Source organism: Bos taurus, chromosome 18, assembly GCF_002263795.3.
Source record: "Bos taurus isolate L1 Dominette 01449 registration number 42190680 breed Hereford chromosome 18, ARS-UCD2.0, whole genome shotgun sequence".
Taxonomy (NCBI): domain Eukaryota; kingdom Metazoa; phylum Chordata; class Mammalia; order Artiodactyla; family Bovidae; genus Bos; species Bos taurus.
In genome coordinates, this window is record NC_037345.1 from 49,802,419 (window position 1) to 49,822,612 (window position 20,194).

A 20,194-nucleotide genomic window follows, 5' to 3' on the forward strand; every position below is an offset into this window, starting at 1 on the left:
GGAACTTGAGTCTTTAGACCAGCACTCTCTAGTAGAACTTTCCACGATAATGGAAAATTGTTCTCTATCAGTATTGTTGTTTAGTTGCTAAGCATGTCCAACTCCTTTGTGACCCCATGGATTGTTAGCCCACCAGGCTCCTCTGTCCATGGGATTCTTCAGGCAAAAATGCTAGAGTGGGTTGCCATTTCCTTCTCCAGGGGATCTTCCTGACCCAGGGATTGGACCCGGGTCTCCTACATTGGCAGGCAGATTCTTACCACTGAGCCACCTGGGAAATCTCTCATAGAACCTTAGAAATGTACAATCCCAGAAAGGTGGGACTTTCTAAGTGTGCTTCCTTAGAATCCCAAAATGCTGACATCTAGCATCTTAGGACCATGGAATGTCATACTCAGAGATTCTTTGAATCAAAGACCTTTAGAAATGGAGACTCTTGTAAACAGAACTTTGTAATCACCAATCTTAAACATTTTAATTGTTGGGTCTTAGAATCTTAAAGCCTCAGAAATCTAGACTCTAATATACATAGGTCCTTAGGACTTTATAATCCTAAAGCTTTAGGATTTCAGATTAGAAATGTGGATGCTGAGCAGAATGACCACACCTTCATGTTTTTTTGCACTGAAACCCTCAGTCTTGGGACAACTAGAATGGTTGGTCACACTACTTTGATGTTTTAGGACAATATAAGCAAAGACCAGAGAACTGTATAAAATCTTAGGACCTTAGACCTTTGGAACTTTAAGTTCTTGATCCTTTGGACTTTGTATTCATCAAGTTTTAGAATCTCAGAAGTGTTTAATCATCAATACTAAAGTTTTATGAGCAAAGACCCTTCTCAGACACACAATTCCATAATCGTAAGCCTTTAAAACATTAGACCCTTAGCACGTTGACCCTTGGAATGTTAATATCTCAGAAATGTGGCATGTTATACACGTAAAATATATATTGTCAGAGTCGTGAAATCTTAAAATCCCAAAGTCAGTATCAGTTCCCTCAGAATCTCAGAATGTTAGTAACTCAGTATTTGACAATCGTGGGATCTTCAATACTGAGATTCTTGGAACTTTATAAGATGTTGAGCATCTCGTTAAACTCATGGGCCTCTGGGGAAGCAGGTGACATACACAAGTGAGTGGCCTGGGGGCTGTGGTCAACTGGGTGCTCTGGTCAGCTGGTCACCAGCTCTAAACCCAAGGAAATGTGGGCCCAGAGCTGCTAGCTCTGATGTGTATCTGCCGTTTCCCAATTAAAAAAAGAAACTGTAAATAAGTGCACACAGTCTGAACCAGATTCAACCCGTGGATTGCTGGCTTCCTCTGGTTTCGACACCTAGAAGGGTATAAACATATACTCATGAAAACTTAAAACTGTATTTTATTTTTTCATTTTTTTTGGTTGTACCACACAGCATGTGGGATCTTAGGTCTCTGACCAGGGATCGAACCCACACCCCCCATATTGGAAGTGCAGAGTCTTAACCACAGGACTATGAGGGACGTCCCAAAAATGTATTTTTAGACTCTTAGATTTAAAACCTTGGGAATGTATCCACTTAGAATTCTAGAATTTATTATTTCATCCACAAAATATTTAGGCAGTGCCTGCGCTGTGCTCCTGTGCTCTGTGCTTGGACAATAGGAGGGACATAGTGGTGACTGAGGCAGCCCAGGTCCTGCTTCTCCAGGGCTCCCAGTCCAGTGGGAAAGTTAGATCCAGTCCAGTGGGAAAGTTAAATCTAGCCTGGCTGTGATGAACCACAGGGATCAGAGCCGAGATGGGGGAGGCACGGGCAGAGGCCAGATGGGGAAGCTCAGAGCTGTAGGAGCCCAGATGAGGGGCCTGATTCAGGAGAGAGGATCAGAGTGCTTCATGGAGGAGAAGATGGCTAAGCTGAGCTCCAGAGGATGAACAGGAGTGAATGCTGGGGAACAGACTGGAAGAATATTCCAGAGGGAGGGAACAGCATAGGGAAGACCTCCAGAAGTTGAGAGTAGCTGGAGTGAGGTGGTGAGTAAATGATGATGGGAGAGGAGGCAGTGGCAGCCAGATCCTGAGGGGCCTTGTTGGCCATTCTGAAGAGTCTGAGGGCACCTGGGACTATGGGGAGATTTTATGCAGAGGTGGGATGTGGCAATGTGAGGATCAAGGACTCTACAACTTTAAGAACCACTGATTCGAGAACACCAGCCCCAGACACTTCAGATAGCATCTAGTCCAGAGAAATGTAGGGACCCCCTTTAAGGAAAAAAGCTTTCTCATACACTTCCTGTGTCTACTTAAATTATTACCACTGTGGTTTTCTGTTGTCTTTTTTCTTTTCCATTATGGTTTATTACAGGATATTGAATATAGCTCCTTGTGCTATCCAGTAGGGCCTGCTTTTTATCCATTCTATATATTTATAATGGTTTGCATCTGCTAATCCCAACTCCCAATTTCCACCCCCACATTCTCTGTTTCTGTTTCATTTGTGTCATATTTTAGATTCCACATATAACTATTATCATTGAACTATGGTTTTCTTAAATGTACAAAAGCACACAGCTCTGTTTATATCTCTTATGCTTGTTCTGCAACTAAAACACATAAGTTGGATTGAGACTCAAACCACAAAACCAGTAACTTCAGCTTAACAATGACATCAAGATGCTGCTCTCCTACTGTGCAAAATATCATTATGACATAGACAGCTACCGTGCATTTTCTTTTGCATCCCTTTGCCCACTTCTCTCATGGTTTTCTTTATTCAAACTAAAGCTAAATCTTTGAGCAGAGTCCTCTGTAAATGTTTTTGCATGAATTTATTTAAAAAACTGTCTGGATCCTGTGCTTACAGAATTTGTGGTTCGTTGGTCTCATGTGTCTGTATGAGGTCCCATTCTTTCTCTCTCTTAAAAAAAAATTTATGTATTTATTTGTCTGCTTCGGGTCTTAGTTGCAGGATGCAGGGTCTTTTAGTTGTGGCATTTGAACTCCTAGTTGCAACGTGTGGGATCTAGTTCCCTGACCAGGGATCGAACCGGGGTCCCCTGCATTGGGAGCTCAGAGTCTTAGCCACTGGATTGCCAGGGAAGGCCCAGAGGTCCCTATTCTCTTGATCTACTCTTTTATTCTCTTGTATTCCCAAATCTCACATCAATGCCTTCTCTCTTACAGGCTATCATTCTGATTGTTTTAATGCAAATCTTTTTCTCTGCATGTGGATAACTGCAACATGCATTGCTAATTCCTGTGCATGCATCCATATTTTTAAACTCTTTATTAAAATATCACATGCACAGAGAAAGGCAAATATATTGTATGGGCAGCACTTCCACAATGAGTACCCCCTTATAACTAGATTGGGACACAGACTCTGACAGCCCCAGAGAAGCCCCCCTCAGGCTGCCTCTATATCATCCTAGGTGTAAACACTGTCTTAGCTTCTAACAGTGTACATTCAGTTTGCTGGCACTTGAACTGAATACAAATAGGACCATGTAGTGGGTACCCTTCTGTGTTTGGTTTGATTCACTCAGCACTCGGCTCATGAGATTCATCCATGTCTACCTGTACTTGTAGGCTCTTCCTTTTCATTGCTGTATAGTATTCCACAATGTGATTATGGCATAGCTTAGGATCCGTTCATCTGTTGATGAGCATTTGAGTTGCTTCTACTTTGGGACTATCACAAACCAGAAGATTATAAACTAGTAGCTAGTGGTATCACAAGCTATTACAGGTTATTGCTGCTCTAAACTGTGTAGGATACAGGCACCCATTTCTGACAGCTTATACCCACCCAGGAGTGAAATTGTTGTGTCATTTGGTATGTGTATATCTAAACTTTAGAAGAAGCTTCTGGTTTGGATCATTTCACATTCGCACCAGCAGTGTATGAAAGATTCAGTTGCTGTACAGCCAACCCTTGGTGTGCTCAGTCTTTGTAATTTTAACCATTCTGATGGGTGTGCATTCTATTGTGGTTTTAATTTGCATTTCCCTGGTGACTAAAACCAACTAATGAAGTGGAGCGCCTCTTCAAAGATTTTCTCTTTGGATATGCTCCTGTGAAGTGCCCATTCGAGTCTTTTGTCTACTTTCTTATTAATTTTTTTGCTTTTTTTTTTTTTTTGCTGCACTGCAGGCAGTGTATGGAAGCTTAATTCCCCAACCAGGGATCAAACCCTCACACCCTCCATTCAAAGCACAGAGTCCTAACCACTTGACAGCCACAGAAATCCCTTCCTGGTTTTTTCTGTTTTGTGGGTATTCTTATATAGTTTGGGTACAAATCCTTTGTCTGATATATGTGTTCTGAATATTTTCTCCCACTATGTGGCTTGTCTTTTCATTCTCTTAATGTTGCCTTTAAAAAAATAATTGTATTTATTATTTTTGGCTGTGCTGGGTCTTCGTTGCTTCGAGGGCTCTCTAGCTGTGGCAGACAGGGGCTACTCTTCCTTGCGGTGCTCAGGCTTCTCATTGCGATGGCTTCTCTTATTGTGGAGCCTGGACTCTGGCGCGTGTGGGCTCAGTAGTTGTGGCGCTTAGTTGCTCCACAGCACGTGGGATCTCCCCACATCAGGGGTCAAGCCCATGTCTCCTGTATTGGCAGGTGGATTCTGTACCACTGAGCCACCAGGGAAGCCCTTAATGCTGCCTTTTGATGAACAGTGTTTCTTAATTTAAAGGTAGTTTAATTTGATAATTATTTAATCATGATTTCCTATATGGCTCACACTCTGTGTCTTGTGTAAGAAACTTCCTGCACCAAGGTCGTGGAGATATTCTTTGATGTTTTCCTCTGAAAGCATTATTGCATTCATTTCACATTTAGGTTTATAAGCCAAATGGTATTTAGCGTATTTATTATTGTATACAGTGTGGGTCAAAGTTCTTTTCTCCCCCTCCCTGCCCCCCCGCCCCCACCCCATGAATGTCCAGTTGACTCAGCTCCACTTATTGAAGAGACTTTCCTTTCCCTACTGAACTGCCATTTCACTTTGTTGTAAATCTGGGAGTCCTATATGTGTGGGTTTGTACATAAAGGTATGGCTAATCAATGCATGTTTTATCATAGTCTCGATTGCATTTTTGGCATTATGTTCTCATTCAGCGCTGTGGCTTAGAGCCTCAAGACTCATCCATGTGGCTCTGTGTGCCTCTAGTCTAACTGCTGCCTGGAGTTGATGGTGTGTATTCGCCATGCTCCACTTTCCCAGTGATGGACAACCAGGCTCTCTCCAGCCCTCAACCTGTCCCTGCCCCTCCCAGCAAACAGCACTGTGCTGAGGCCTCATCACGTGTGCTCCTTATAAACCAGTGTGGAGGGACTTCCCTGGTGGTCCAGTGGCTGACACCCTGCCCTCCCAATGCAGGGGACCTGGGTTCAGTCCCTGGTCAGGAAACTAGATCCCACATGCTGCAACTAAGACCTGGTGAAGCCAAATAAACAAATAATAAACATTAAAAAAAAAAAAAACAACAACCCACGTGGGAACGTTTATAGGACATATCAGATCAGATCAGATCAGTCGCTCAGTCGTGTCTGACTCTTTGCGACCCCATGAATCGCAGTACACCAGGCCCCCCTGTCCATCACCAACTCCCGGAGTTCACCCAGACTCACATCCATCGAGTCAGTGATGCCATCCAGCCATCTCATCCTCTGTCATCCCCTTCTCCTCCTGCCCCCAATCCCTCCTAGCATCAGAGTCTTTTCCAATGAGTCAACTCTTCGCATGACGTGGCCAAAGTACTGGAGTTTCAGCTTTAGCATCATTCCTTCCAAAGAAATCCCAGGGCTGATCCCCTTCAGAATGGACTGGTTGGATCTCCTTGCAGTCCCTTGCCAGGGACTCTCAAGAGTCTTCTCCAACACCAAAGTTCAAAAGCATCAATTCTTCGGCGCTCAGCCTTTTTCACAGTCCAACTCTCACATCCATACATGACCACAGGAAAAACCATAGCCTTGACATATACGTAGGGAAAGAATTGTTGACTCACAGAGGGAACGCACTAATTTAATTTGACTCAGATTGTCTTCAGAGTGGGCTTCCCTGGTGGCTGAGATGGTAAAGAATCTGCCTGCAATGCAGGAGACCTAGGTTTGATTGCTGGGTCTGGAAAATTCCCCTAGAGAAGAGAATGGCTACCCACTCTAGTATTGTTGCCTGGAGAATTTCATGGACCGAGGAGCCTGATGGGTGACAGCCCATGGGCTCCCAAAGAGTCGGACATGACTGAGTGACTAACACAATGGCTGCCCCACCAGCTGGCATGAAGGTTATGATATTCCCACATTTCCATCAATACCTGGTATCACCAACTTCCTCACTTTCCCCAGACTAATATCCAATGTATCATTTACATATTGTCTCTATCCTTTCTTGGAAACCAGTATAGATTAGTCCCTGCTCTATGAAAATCTTGATGTATTAAATATGTGAAAAAATTAAAATCTTATTCTAAGGAAATGCATGTCACTTAAAAATTTTTTTTTTGGCCACACTGCACAGCATGTGGGACCTAGTTCCCTGACCAGGGATGGAACCCTCGTCTCCTGCATTGGAAGTGCAGAGTCTTAACCACGGGACTGTCAGGGAAGTCCCAGGCTTGTATTTCGCTTGTAATTGGTGACTACCACAGTGGGAAAGAATATATAAATGGCAAAATAGTATGAACACAATGGCAGACGAAGAACAATTGTAATTTGACTTAGAGTCTTGACAACCCAAAGATGTGTGTGGCAGCTAGAGGACCAGGAGGAAGCTGATGGGCTCCTCAAAAAGGAGAATTTAATGAAGGGACTGTTTATAGATGTGTGGAGACCCCAGGGACTGGGACAGGGCAGGGAGCGCTGAGAGGGGAGCGAGGCGTCCCCAGCAGGAGTGGGGGCTGTAGGGAGTGCCAGCAGGCCCTGGGGGAAGCCTGGTCAAGCAGAGAAAGTGAAAGTGTTTGTCATTGCTCAGTCATGTCCAACTCTTTGCAACTCCATGGACTGTAGCCCACCAGGCTCCTCTGTCCATAGGATTTCCCAGGCAAGAATACCAGAGTGGGTTGCCATTTCCTCCTCCAGGGGATCTTCTCAACCTGGGGATCAAACCCATGTCTCCTGCATTGCAGGTAGATGCTTTACCCTCTGAGCTACCGCGGAAGCCATGCCCTTCTCCAGGGGATCTTCCTGATCCAGGGATCGAACCGGTGTCTCTTATGTCTCCTGCACTGGCAGGCGGGTTCTTTACCACTAGGAAACCCTGGGGAGGAAATGAATCCCTCAGCCCTTTCTCTCTCCCCTCATCTCCTGCTAGCCAAACCCAACCTCTAATGGCCCAAGAGCCCATTCCCATGGTCCACCCTGGCCAGCCTCCCTGGGCTCACAGCAGGTGCACCAGCGAGGAGGTGGCACCAGAAGGGCAGATGGAAGGCACCCAGCGAGGTAGCCACACGCACTCAGGCACAGTCAACATTCAATGTCAACTTAGGCCAGAACTGGCACTCTAGGACACATTTGGTTTCAACCCCCTGTGTTTTATAAAAACGTAAATCAGTTGCCAGCATTTAAAAATAGGGAGATTCTTGTCTCCAGATTTTTGGCACCTCATGGGCTATCACGTGGTACGGCAGCACCAGGCCTTCACTCCTGTGAGGCTCCAGTCATGTGGGGCTGTGTGGCTGCTGCTCCCTTTTACCAGGGCCTCATTCTCCCTTGTGCCTGGCCCTGGTGAGCATTTCAGTTCTGGATCCCAGCTCCATGCTAACGAGACTGTAATCACAAACTCCCAAATCTCACTGCATATTTCTCTATAAAGTCACCATCTAGACAGTCCAGGATGTGTTTCTTCATCTTTAAAAGAGTATTATTTATTGGCTGCACTGCTGCGTCTTAGTTGCTGAGCTCAGGCTTTCTCTAGTTGCGGTGAGCAGAGGCTACTTTGGTGCACAGGCTTCTCACTGCAATGGCCTCTCTTATTGAGCAGTACAGGCCCTAGGAGAGGGGGCTTCCCTAGTGGCAGCTCGTGGGCTTAGGTGCCCTGCAGCATGTGGAAACTTCTCAGACCAAGGATCGAACCCGTGTCGCCTCCATTGGACTACCAAGGAAGTCCATCCAGGATGTGTTACTACTAATTTTCTTTGCAGATCACAGAAATGAAGTTACAAAATTAAAAACTATTCTCCCGAGTCCTTGTTTTCCAAGCATGCATTCCCAAACACCCAGGGTCCCCCAGAGCCCACTGAAGTAACCCTGACCTAGTCTAAACCCCTTATTTTGGAAATGGGAAAACAGAGGCCCAAAGAGGAGGGATGGGCTTTGGGCTTTTCCCAACATAGCCTGTCATTAGTAAAGGCAGAGCTGAATCCAGTCGCCCTCATTCTGCCCCTCTCAGGGGATGCACTCAAGTTCCACTCGGGCCTCAGCATGAACTGCAATCTGCTCTGGGTGTTGGCTGTCAGAGGCAGGATAAGCAAACACTCTATTTACATTATTTCCCATTATTACTTCCTTATGTGTGATCATTGATCATGTGTTCACACAGGTCCCCCATCCCATCCAAAAGCACACAACTCACATTTAAGCAAACAAGTTATTCCATTTGGATTCACTGGGTTGTTTCTGTATATTCAAAAAACATTTATTTTTAAATTTTATCTATTATTTATTTGGCTGAGCTTGGTCTTAGTTATGTGGGATCTAGTTCCCTGACCAGGTAGTATATGGTATATCCATACAATGGATCACTGGGGCTTCCTAGGTGGTGCTAGTGGTAAAGAACTCACCTGCCAATGCAGGAGACATAAGAGACGTGGGTTCGATCCCTGGGTCGGGAAGATCAGCTGAAGGAAGGCAAGGCAACCCACTCCAGGATTGTTGCCTGAAGAATCTCCATGGACAGAGGAGCCTGGGGAGCTACAGTCCATAGGGTCACACAGAATGGGACACAACTGAGTGACTTAGCACCCACCTTAGCATGCATGGAATATTACTTAGCTGTAAAAAGGAATAAAAAACTGCTACATACCACAACATGGATGAACCTTGAAAACATTATGCCGAGTGAAAGAAGTCGGACACAAAAGGCCACACGATCCCATTTATGTGAAGTATCCAGAGTAGGAAAATCCTTAGAGTCCGAAAATGGATGAATGGTTGCCTAGGGTTAGGAAAAGGTGGAATGGGAAGTGACTGTTAACAGGTATGGGGTTTCTTTTCTGGGGTGGTAAAAGTGTTCCAATATTAGATAGAGGTGATGGTCGTATAACTCTGCTGCTGCTGCTGCTAAGTCACTTCAGTCGTGTCCGACTCTGTGCAACTTCATAGACAGCAGCCCACGTATAACTCTGTGAATATGCTAAAAACCACTGAATTTACAACTTAGAAGGACAAATTCTATAGTATGGGAATTATAGCTCATACTAAAACTGTTATTTAAAAAAGAAATGACAGGAAGAGAGGTCCCAAACAATTTCTTGGTAAGCAGCGAGGAGAAGTTTCACACCTCCTCCCTACCTTGCACCTCCCCTTTAAGTCATCCCAAGCCCACTCCTTACCCCAGGGATGAGGGAAACCTGGCAATCCAGCTGCTACAGAGGGGAAGATGTGGCTCCTGCCCGCAGGGAACATGCAGTCTAGCATATTCCTTCCTCTTCATTCCGCCACAGCCTGTCAGTGGCTAACCCTTACTTTTTCATCTTTAAATAACTTCAAGATGCCCCCCTCTCCCATCCCCTCAATGTCTGCCTGGTCCAGCCTCTTCCTGTCTCTCCTGAGTCCTTTCCCCAATCTCCTCCCTGGGCTCCAGGCTACCATTCTTGCCCTTTCAGATGTACCCTCCCCACAGCAGCCAGGGATATTCCTGAGACCCAACCCTCATCCTCTCCTCCCTCCTTAACCCTCTATAACTCCCTAGACTATTATCTGTGTGCTTAGTCACTCAGTCATGTCCGACTCTTTGCAACCCCAAGGACTGTAGCCCACCAGGCGCCTTTGTTCATGGGATTTTCCCAGGCAAGTATACTGGAGTGGGTTGCCATTTCCTCCTCCAAGGGATCTTCTCGACCCAGGTATCGAACATGCGTCTCCTGCATTGGCAGGCGGATTCTTTACCGTGGAACCACGGGGAAGCCCCAGCTTATTATCTGTGCCCCCACTAAACTGAACTCTGCCAGGAAAAGGCTCTGACTGAATTCAGAGCCCAGAACAGTGCCAGGCACATAGTGGGCGCTCAAATACTTACTGAACGAATGAACAGAGCTGACTAGGGTAAGATACAAGACAGTTTTCCTGTGGAACTGATATCTCAGGAAGATTTTAAAGGACAGCAGAGGGGGGTGAGGGGAGGGCGTCTCAGATAGGAGGAAGCACTTGCAAAGACCTGATAGTTGCAGAGAGCTGGGCCTGGGCGAGAACTGCCCAGGCCTTGGAGGGCTGGGGTGAAACTGGAAGGCGGAGCTCCTGGAGGAGCTAGGGGCTCATCAGGACCTGTCCTTCAGATGAGCGGGAGGCTGTGCAGAAGAAAACCTTCACCAAGTGGGTGAACTCGCACCTCGCCCGCGTCGGCTGCCACATTGGGGACCTCTACACAGACCTCAGGGACGGCTTCGTGCTCACGCGGCTGCTGGAAGTGCTGTCCGGGGAGCAGCTGGTGAGGGGGCCAGAAGGGCTGGGGACAGGGGGCCACCCTGGGGTCTCGGGCTGGGCTACTGCAGGGCCAGGCTAATGGATGGACAGAGCTTACTAGAAAGACTGAGTGGGTTAAAGGCCCCTCATTCAGGTGGGCAGGGCCATGGCACAGGGTTGAGCTTAGTTGGGAAGAGCCTGGGGTCTGACTTGGAACAGAGGTGGGATTCTGTTTAAGGAGAGGGCTGTCCTTCGGGGAGGAACTCTGGGCTTGGGTGGGGCTCCATTGGAAGTGGTGATGGTGGGGGGCTAATGGAGAAGGATGGAGCTTTATTAGAAGGGCTTGGCTTGGATAAGCGGTAGCAGGAGGCATGGCTATAAAATTGGGGCAGAACTCTGTTGCAGGGGTGTATGGTTGAGGGTGTGGTTGTCATCGGAAAAGTGAGGCCGAGTTCGCTGGAGTCTGGGGATTAAATGGAACTCTTGTATGGATACCACTTATTGTATGGGTTGCAGTTGTATTTCTGGGCTTGGATGGGACTGGGCTTGGATGGGACTTCATTGCAAAGGGTGGGGTTATAATGGAGCTAGAGATTGATGAAAGGACCAGCGCTTAAAGCTCTGGAAGTTATGAGGGGCATAAGGTATAGAACAGGAGCACCCTTGGAAGGAATAGAGCAACTGAACAGCAACATAAACAAGAGAAGACTCCTGGAGTGGGGCGGGGCTTGAAAGGAGTGGGCGTGGCTCTAGGCACAAATCTGAAGAGGAGGAAGTGAGGGGTGTGGTCATGGGACTAGAGGCAAAACAGTGGTGGCCTGGGACAGAGATCCAATGGAAGGGGCGGGAGTAAGACTATGAACAGGGGGCGGGGCTTCATGATGAAAGGTGTGGCTATCAGTTTAGAGGTGGAGCTTAACTTGAAGGGGCGGGACCAGGAACTAGAATAAGCCCTGAAAGGACTTAGACTCTTAGAAGGCGTCTGGCTATGAGTGGCGCAGAGCTTCTTTAGAAGGCCTGGATCCTGGGTCTTTGATAAGGCTGAGGGGGTGTGGCCTGGACCAGGGGTAGAGGGGCCTAGTTATGTAGATGACCTTCTTTGAAAGAGGTGGGACGGAGGGCACGTGCTCTTGGCCAGGCCCTGGCTCTCCTAATGACCCTGCCGCCCTAGCCAAGGCCCACGCGTGGTCGCATGAGGATCCACTCACTGGAAAACGTAGACAAGGCCCTGCAGTTCCTGAAGGAGCAGCGTGTGCACCTGGAGAACGTGGGCTCACATGACATCGTGGACGGGAACCACCGACTGACCTTGGGGCTGGTCTGGACCATCATCCTTCGCTTCCAGGTGATCCCAAGTGACCCCAGCCCAGCCCACCACCCAGAGGGAGGCCTTAAGAGGTTGTCCCTCACCCACTCATCCAGTCATTCCAGAAATATTCCTAATATGCTCCAGGAAATAATATCATCATTATAATCATCATGTATGTAGATTTTACTCTGTTCTAAGCACTTGGCATTTAATATGCACAATAACCCCATAAATTAGATATTATTCGTTATACCATTTTACCAACATGGAAACTAAAGCTCAGAGAGGTGAAGTAATATGCTCAAGGTCACACAGCTGGGTAGTGAAGCTGGAATAGGAATCCAGGCAGTCTTGCTCCAGTTCAGAGACAAAATAGACAAATTTTCTGTCTTTATGGAGCAAGACATGGGGGACCAGCAGTAGACAGATGATAAATAAACCCATCAATATGTAAACAAGACATATGTGGGAAAAGGACCAATTCTAAGCAGAGAAAAAAAGAAATAAAGAGTCACACAGATAAGAATAGATTATGATAAAGCAGTAATAGGGATCATATGGACCAGAGAAGGGCTTGGTGAGAGGCTGGTGGCTGAATGATTATGAAGATGAAAGGGAAAAGCATTCCAGGCAGAGGGCACAGCAGATGCAAAGTCTCTGGGGTGGGAATGAGCTAAGCTTGTTGCAGGAACAGAAAGACCAGTATGACTAGAGACTAGGAGGCAAGGGGGAGACAGGGAGGAGACGAGTCAGAAGTGTCAGCAGGGCCTAGGTGATCTGTGATTAACAATTTGATCTTATTCTGTCTGAGATGGGGAGAAATTAGAGTTTTATCAAGAGAAAAGGCATCATCAGACTTAGAAATATCTCTCTGGATTGGGGGTCATCACCAAGATTGGGAGCTGGAAGCCCAAGGAAGAGGCTGGAGCTGGACTGGGGTGGGGCATAGGCAGGTGAAGAAGGGGCCAGGTAGGGTAGGGGGGAGTGGACATGCCATAGGGGAAGGGGAGGGGGAGAGAGCTGCTGCCCCCACCCTGAGCCTGAAGCTGCCTCTCCCATCTCCTCTGTCCCCCCAGGATGTGGGTGGGGTGTCTCCCAGCCTCAAGCCCTCCAGACCCCAGCAGCCATATTTTGTATCTTCACAGATTCAAGTCATCAAGATTGAGACTGAGGACAACAGAGAGACACGCTCAGCCAAGGACGCGCTGCTCTTGTGGTGTCAGATGAAGACAGCTGGGTAAGTCCCTCATCCTCAGAGGAGCCAGGCCCTCACCTCTGGGCTTCCCTCCGGGACAGGGGTGCAAGGGATGGCTCAAGTCCTCAGCGTCAAAAGTTACGTCTGAAGTTACCAAACTCTTCCAACCTTGATGTATCCCAATCCCGTATCACAGTGTAACCTGTATCACAATCTGGAAGAATTCGGACTCCTCAGGGGAATAATGCCGGGAGGTGGGGAGCTGTCCCTAGCCTGCTCCCTTCTCTCCTCCCACCTGGTCCCGCACCTCTAAAGGCCTCAAGTGCACCTGTGTGGGACCCCTGGGCCCGATTCCTGGGCTGCCCCCCACCCCACACCCTTGAAAGTAGCCCCCTCAGCCTAGGAGGGCACACCCAAGGCTCAGGCTGGGCTGGGAAGTTCAGGGTCCTGGTATCTTCAGTGGGTTTGAGAAGAGGGGCACACGGACACCGCTGGGCATGCCCCTGGTCCCACAACTCTCTGTCCTGCTGGGAAGGGCCTGGCCTGAAGCTCAGGTGCCCTTGAGAGCAGCCTGGGGAGGAAGAAGGTAGGGGCAGGCATGGATGGAGACTGGACGTTCTCTGTCTCTCGTCCTCCTGGGGCTCCCTGCCTGTCTTGCAGCGCTATCTGTTCTTCCGTGTGTCTGTCTTTACCTTTATATCTGCTTTTCCTTGTTCTGATCGCTCCCTCCCCCCCCCCTTCTCTCTCCTCCCTTCTTCCTTTCCCCACCTCTGTCTGTCTCTCTCTCTGTCCCTCCCTTTTCCTTCTTCCCTCTGCTTCTCTCTCTCTCTCGCTCATCTCCTGTCCCTCTCAATCTCTCTCCCCTCCTTCTCCCCATGCTGTCTCCATCTCTGTGCTCCCTCCGTCCTTCCTTTCTTTCCTCATATGCCTGTGTATCACCTGTGTCTCTTTGCCCATCTGTCTACCTACCTACTTTTCTATCATTCATCTTTTATCATCTATCTATCCATCCCTCAATCCATCTCTGTCTCTTCCTCCCTCCCTCTTCCTCTGGACTTTCTCCATCTCTGCCTCTGTCTCTCCTTTCCACGCTGCCAGTTACCCCGAGGTAAACATCCAGAATTTCACCACCAGCTGGCGTGACGGCTTGGCCTTCAATGCCCTCATTCACCGGCACAGGTACCACCTGGCCTGGGGCAGCTCTGCCCTGCACCCTACCCCCACCCTGTCCCTTGGGTGATCCCCCGTACGTGGATGTGTACAGATGCCACTCACAGACACAGGGCCCACTCCCTTCACCTCTCTGCTTCCATACGCATTTCCATTCACACACATGCTCTTACACATTTACACAGAGATGCGCACACACATACACACAGACCCTGTGCACACATGGAGACCTTTATGCCCTCCCATAGATGTGTGCACACCTGCATATACTCATTCACATATACAACTTCTACATGGACCAGCTGCTTGGGTGTTCCCAGGATGGGCAGCTCACTTGCTATGGATGGTCGAATCTGGTGTGTGCACAGCGCCTCCTCCTCTCAGAAAGTTCTTCCTCGCAGTGAGCCCCCAAGTCCCCTTCTGGCTCCCTGCACACCCACCTATTCCTGCTTTAGGGTCTGGTGCCGAGGTGGCTGAGGAAGGGTTCCCAGATAAATTACACCCACATCATGATCCATAACCTGGAGGAGGGCATGGCAACCCACTCCAGTACTCTTGCCTGGAGAATCTCATGGAGAGAAGCCTGGCCAGCTACAGTCCATGGGGTTGCAGAGTCGGACACGACTGAAGCGACTGAGCACACACGCATGTGATCCATAATAACAGGTCTGTTCATATGACAGATAAGGGAAACTGGAGACTGGAAGGGACTCGCTTCCAGTGTGAAGGAAGCCAGAACCCACATGTACACACTCATGTATAGGGGGAGACCCAGCCCACCTACATGCCCATCAACCCACAAGCTCTAACTGGAGTCCTGCTAACAATGGGAACGTCACTGAGTGTACCCGGAATGTTCTAAGTGCTTTCCAATAAGTCGTTCAATATTCAGTGAGCCTATAGGCAGAGCCTATTTTTCTCCCCTTTTTACAAAGGAGGAAATGGAGGCACAGGGCAAGACAATAACTCACTCAGAGTGACAGCCAGGAGAAGGCTGGGTTGGGGTTTGAGTCAAGAGGGTGGGCTCTGGACCTCACACTTCCAAGGCTACACAATGCAATACAGAACCCACCCACATAGACACGTGAGTGTCATTGTCAGATGTACATGTGAGCTTCCCTGGTGGCTCAGATGGGAAAGTGTCTGCCTGCAATGTGGGAGACCTGGGTTCGATCCCTGGGTTGGGAAGAGCCCCTGGAGAAGGAAATGGCAACCTACTCCAGTACTCTTGCCTGGAAAATTCCACGGATGAAGGAACCTGGTAGGCTACAGTCTATGGAATTGCAAAGAGTTGGACACGACTGAACGACTTCACTTTTCTTTACACATGCCCTCACGCAGAGCTCGCCCCACAGCTACATGGTGCGCAGACACACACCAGTACACACGGCTTTCCCCTTGGCCGGGTTGTGCGCCTCCTGCCCTCGCCCTGGGTGGGACTCAGACAAGGATGTCTTTTCACCCGTTTGCCCACCGGCTTTGGAGCCTGCCTGCTGCCTGCCTACTCTGTGCCCCTGCCCAGGCCCGATCTCGTGGACTTCAGCAAGCTCACCAAGTCCAACGCCAACTACAATCTGCAGAGAGCCTTCCGCACGGCTGAGCAGCACTTGGGGCTGGCACGTCTCCTGGACCCTGAGGGTGAGCCCTGCACGGCGCCAGCCCGGGTTTCCTCCTGGGGGACTCCCAAATCCAGTGCTGCCCCCACACTCAACTGCAACATCATCCCAAAGCCCAAGATCATTTCAAATTTAACTCCCTCCCAGTCCCCACCTCTTCCTCATCAAGAATCCTACCCGCTTCCAGGCTCCATATCTGCTACTTTCTCCTTCTCTACCTTTTTTTTTTTTTTGGCCACTCTGTGGGACTCGCTGGATCTTAGTTCCCCAATCAGGGATTGAACCTGTGTCCTTGGCAGTGAAAGCCTGTAGTCCTAACCACTGGACTTCCGGGGAATTCCTGTTCATCTCTGTCTCAAACCCAACCCTATCTCCATTCCTGAGTTCAACTTAACCCTCCTTCCCCAACTCTATCCTTTAAAAAAAAAAAAACTTTTTACTTTTGTATTGGGGTGTAGGCAATTAACAATGCTGTGATAGTAATAGTTTCAGGTGAACAGGGAAGGGACTCAGCCATACAAACACACGTACATATCCATTCTCCCCCAAACTCCGCTCCCATCCTCCGCTCCCATCCAGGCTGCCACAAACATTGAGTGGAGTCCCATGTGTTATACAATAGGTCTTTGTTGGTTATCTATTTTAAATATAGCAGTCCCAACCCCATCCTTGGGCTTCCCTTGTGGCTCAGCTGGTAAAGCATCCACCTGCAATGCGGGAGACCTGGGTTTGGTCCCTGAGCTGGGAAGATCCCCTGGAGAAAGGAAAGGATCTGCACTTCAGTATTCTGGCCTGGAGAATTCCATGGACTGTATAGTCCATGGGATCCCAAAGAGTTGGACATCACTGAGCGACTTTCACTTTCAACCCCATCCTTAATCACCTTCCTGCCAAACCCAACCCCCCCAACCCCAGCCCCATCCCTAAAGCCAACACCACGCCCAACCCAATCTCCAACACTATCTTCATTCCCATCCCCAGCCCATCCCTATTTCTTCCTGGATCCACAGCTCTGCCCTCACCCCCAACCCCTTCCCATTTTCAGTCTGTCTCCAACCCCACCCCTGACTTCAACCTCATTCCAAATTCATGATCACACCCAATACCAGCCCCCCATCTCTAGGGTAATGGCCGTGATCATACCCTACCAATCCCCTGTATCTGGAATAATGGTTGCTTCCTTTTTCTGAGCCCCTACAGTGTGCCAGGCACATGGCTGGAAATTGTATCAACACTGTTCCCTGTCATCCTCACACTGATCCAGTTGGATAGAAGTCATCAATCCTGTCTTAAACTGATGGAAAGGAAGGCTCAGAGATGTGGAGTCACTCCTCAGGCATCACACTGAAAACCCAGTAAACAGTACTTTCTGATTCCAGAATTCGGGGACTTAGTCATTCCTCTGCCCTGCCTCTTACAGTGCCTGGCACATAGTGGGTGTTTATTGGACGTCAGTTTTATGAGGTGAAGAAGAATCAGGGCCAAGTATGATCCTATGCACTCAGTGGGTAAATTGAAATGATAATCAGGATTTATTGAGCTTCTCCTCTATGCCACTATGCGTATTCTCCACTATGAGTATTCTCTCTCATACTCATAGTGTTCTTAGGTGCCAGGCACTGTGACTATCCTTACTGTAACAACGTGGAAACTGAACTCAGAGCAGTTCGATCTATTTTATTAGGATATTGAGTGAGTAAGTGGTCGAGTTGTGATTCAAGCTCAGGCTGCCTTCAAAGCCCATGTCCTTGACCTCAAACTTCATATACCATTCATATACTTAGTTTATGTATTTTTTGAGCTTCTGCTGTGTGCTGGGCATGGCAGGGACAGTGGTAAAAGACAGGCATAGCCCTTGTTCTCATGGAGCTCAAACTCGATAAAGACACAATCACACAAGGCAATATGTAATTAGAAACTGGACTTCCCTCGTGGTTCAGATGGTAAAGAATCTGCCTGCAATGCGGGAGACCTGGGTTCGATCCTCTAAAGAAGGGAACTCTCCCCAGTATTCTTGCCTGGAGAATACCTTGGACAGAGGAGCCTAGTGAGTTGCAAAGAGTCAGACACAACTGAGCTACTAACACACACACACAGTTATAAATTGTGATATATTCTAGAAGGAAATGATAAGAGGCCACGAGGAAGAATAACAGGAAGAGATCATGTCTAGACAGGATGAACAGGAAGGCTTACTTGAGGAAACTTGAGTGGAACCCTGAAGGGTGAGTGGGAGTTTGGCACATGGAAAAGGGAACAGTGTTCCAGACAGTGAGAACAGCAAGTGCAAAGGTCCCGAGGTAGATAGTAGAATGAATGGTGTGTCCAAGAAATCGCTATAGATAATTTCTCCATGGTAGTGTATATGTGTCAGGTACTATTTAATCCATGAAGTAGATCCTCACTGGGCAGATAAAAAAACTGAGGAACAACACGGACTTCCCTGGTGATCCAGTGGTTAGGACTCCACACTTCTGCTGCAGGATTACGAGTTTGACCCCTGGTCAGGGGACTAAGATCCTGCATGCCGCTTGGTGTGGTCCAAAAAAGAGACAAAGTAAGGAACAGAGAGGTTAGTTATCTTGTCCAAGGTTGCACAGCTAGGAAGACTGAGTTCTCCCAACCTCCACTCAGTATGTTTGATCTCTCTGTCAGAGTGCTCGTCGTCATGCTCTCCCACTCTCCTTTACCCCTCAGATGTGAACATGGAGGCTCCCGATGAGAAGTCCATCATCACCTATGTGGTCTCTTTCTACCATTATTTCTCCAAGATGAAGGCTCTGGCTGTGGAGGGGAAACGGATTGGAAAGGTACACGGGGCCCAGGAATGGGGTAGGTGGGAGCCTGGGAACCATACGGGGCTGCGTCTGGGATGAGACTGACCCCCCTCCCTTCCTCTGCCGGGCCAGGTCCTGGACCAGGTGCTGGAGGTGGGGAAGATCATTGAGCGCTACGAGGAGCTGGCAACCGAGCTGCTGGCCTGGATCCACCGCACCGTGGGCCTCATCAGCAACCAGAAGTTTGCCAACTCATTAAGTGGGGTGCAGCAGCAGCTTCAGGCTTTCACGGCCTACTGCACGCTGGAGAAGCCTGTCAAGTGAGGCCTGGCTCAGCAGGGAGGGTGGCAGGTGTGGGTGTGGAGGCAGGGTTCCTGAGCTCAGGCCCCTTCAGGTTTCAGGAGAAGGGAAACCTGGAGGTGCTGCTCTTCAGCATCCAGAGCAAACTGCGGGCCTGCAACCGTCGTCTCTACGTGCCCCGGGAGGGCTGTGGCATCTGGGATATTGACAAGGTGAGTTGCCCTGTGAGGTTGTATAGGTTGTGCACTGCTCAAGGGAGCTCTTCACATTGCAGATGTCATGCATCTGACATCCATTCTGATGGTTTTTCCAGGAGTAAAGGGTCATGAGGAAGCAAGATTTTTTTTCCAGTGTGTGCAAAGGTGCCACAAGTGCTGAGCATGACCTCAGACAGAGAAGCCAAGGCCATTAAACTGTGGGGAATTATTGGAATCTTATTTATTTATTTGGCTGCCCCAGGTCTTCACTGCAGCATGTGGGATCTTAGTTGTGGCATGTGAACTCAGTTTCAGTATGTGGGATCTAGTTCCCTGACCAGGGGTGGAACCCAGGGTCCCTGCATTGGGAGCACAGAGTCTTAGTCACTGGACTACCAGGGAAGTTCTGAGTTGTTGGAATCTGACTGCCTCTCTAGGCATGGGGACAACTGGAGAAGGCAGAACATGAGCGAGAGGCTGCCCTCCGGGCCGAGCTGATCCGGCAGGAGAAGCTGGAACTGCTGGCCCAGAGGTTTGACCACAAGGTGGCCATGCGGGAGAGCTGGCTGAATGAGAACCAGCGCCTGGTCTCCCAGGTACAGGGCGAAGGGCTTGGCTCCGGGGGAAAGGGAGAAAGGGAGAGGCTGATGGCCCTGGGACCAGAAAGGGAGACTTCTTGATTTCCTAAGCAACAGAGAAGTGTTGGATTAGTCTCCTGGGTGACAAATGAAGGTGGGATGGGAGAATTGGTTTCCTAAGTGACTGGTGGGGGAGAGATGTGGGCCTGCTCTCCAGGGTAATAGGAGAGTGAGGCTGGTCTCCAGGGTAACTAGAGAGGACAGAATTAGTCTCTTTAGAAATAAGGAGAGTAGTTAATTATCTCTTAAGTGACAAAGGAGGTTGTTATCAGGTGTCCAGTGTAACTCAGAAGGATAGAATTGGTCTCCTAAGCAACAGGATAGGGTAGGCCTGGTCCTCAGTCTCTAAGGAAATGGAAAGATGGGGCTTGTTTCCTGGGTAC

The 20,194-nt window shown here is 48.6% G+C and overlaps 1 protein-coding gene across 6 annotated transcripts in view; it reads left to right on the forward strand.

The window, feature by feature from the left end:
* SPTBN4 (spectrin beta, non-erythrocytic 4) overlaps positions 1-20,194 on the forward strand; it is an 81,832-nt gene that overhangs the window by 4,222 nt on the left and 57,416 nt on the right. For all 6 annotated transcript variants that reach the window (XM_059876855.1, XM_059876857.1, XM_059876856.1 and 3 more), the window contains 9 exons: positions 10,483-10,634; positions 11,781-11,954; positions 13,064-13,155; positions 14,212-14,292; positions 15,806-15,921; positions 18,597-18,709; positions 18,809-18,996; positions 19,071-19,188; positions 19,611-19,769. In XM_059876855.1, coding sequence (XP_059732838.1) covers positions 10,483-10,634; positions 11,781-11,954; positions 13,064-13,155; positions 14,212-14,292; positions 15,806-15,921; positions 18,597-18,709; positions 18,809-18,996; positions 19,071-19,188; positions 19,611-19,769 — 1,193 coding nt within the window. The remainder of the gene's footprint in view (positions 1-10,482; positions 10,635-11,780; positions 11,955-13,063; positions 13,156-14,211; positions 14,293-15,805; positions 15,922-18,596; positions 18,710-18,808; positions 18,997-19,070; positions 19,189-19,610; positions 19,770-20,194) is intronic.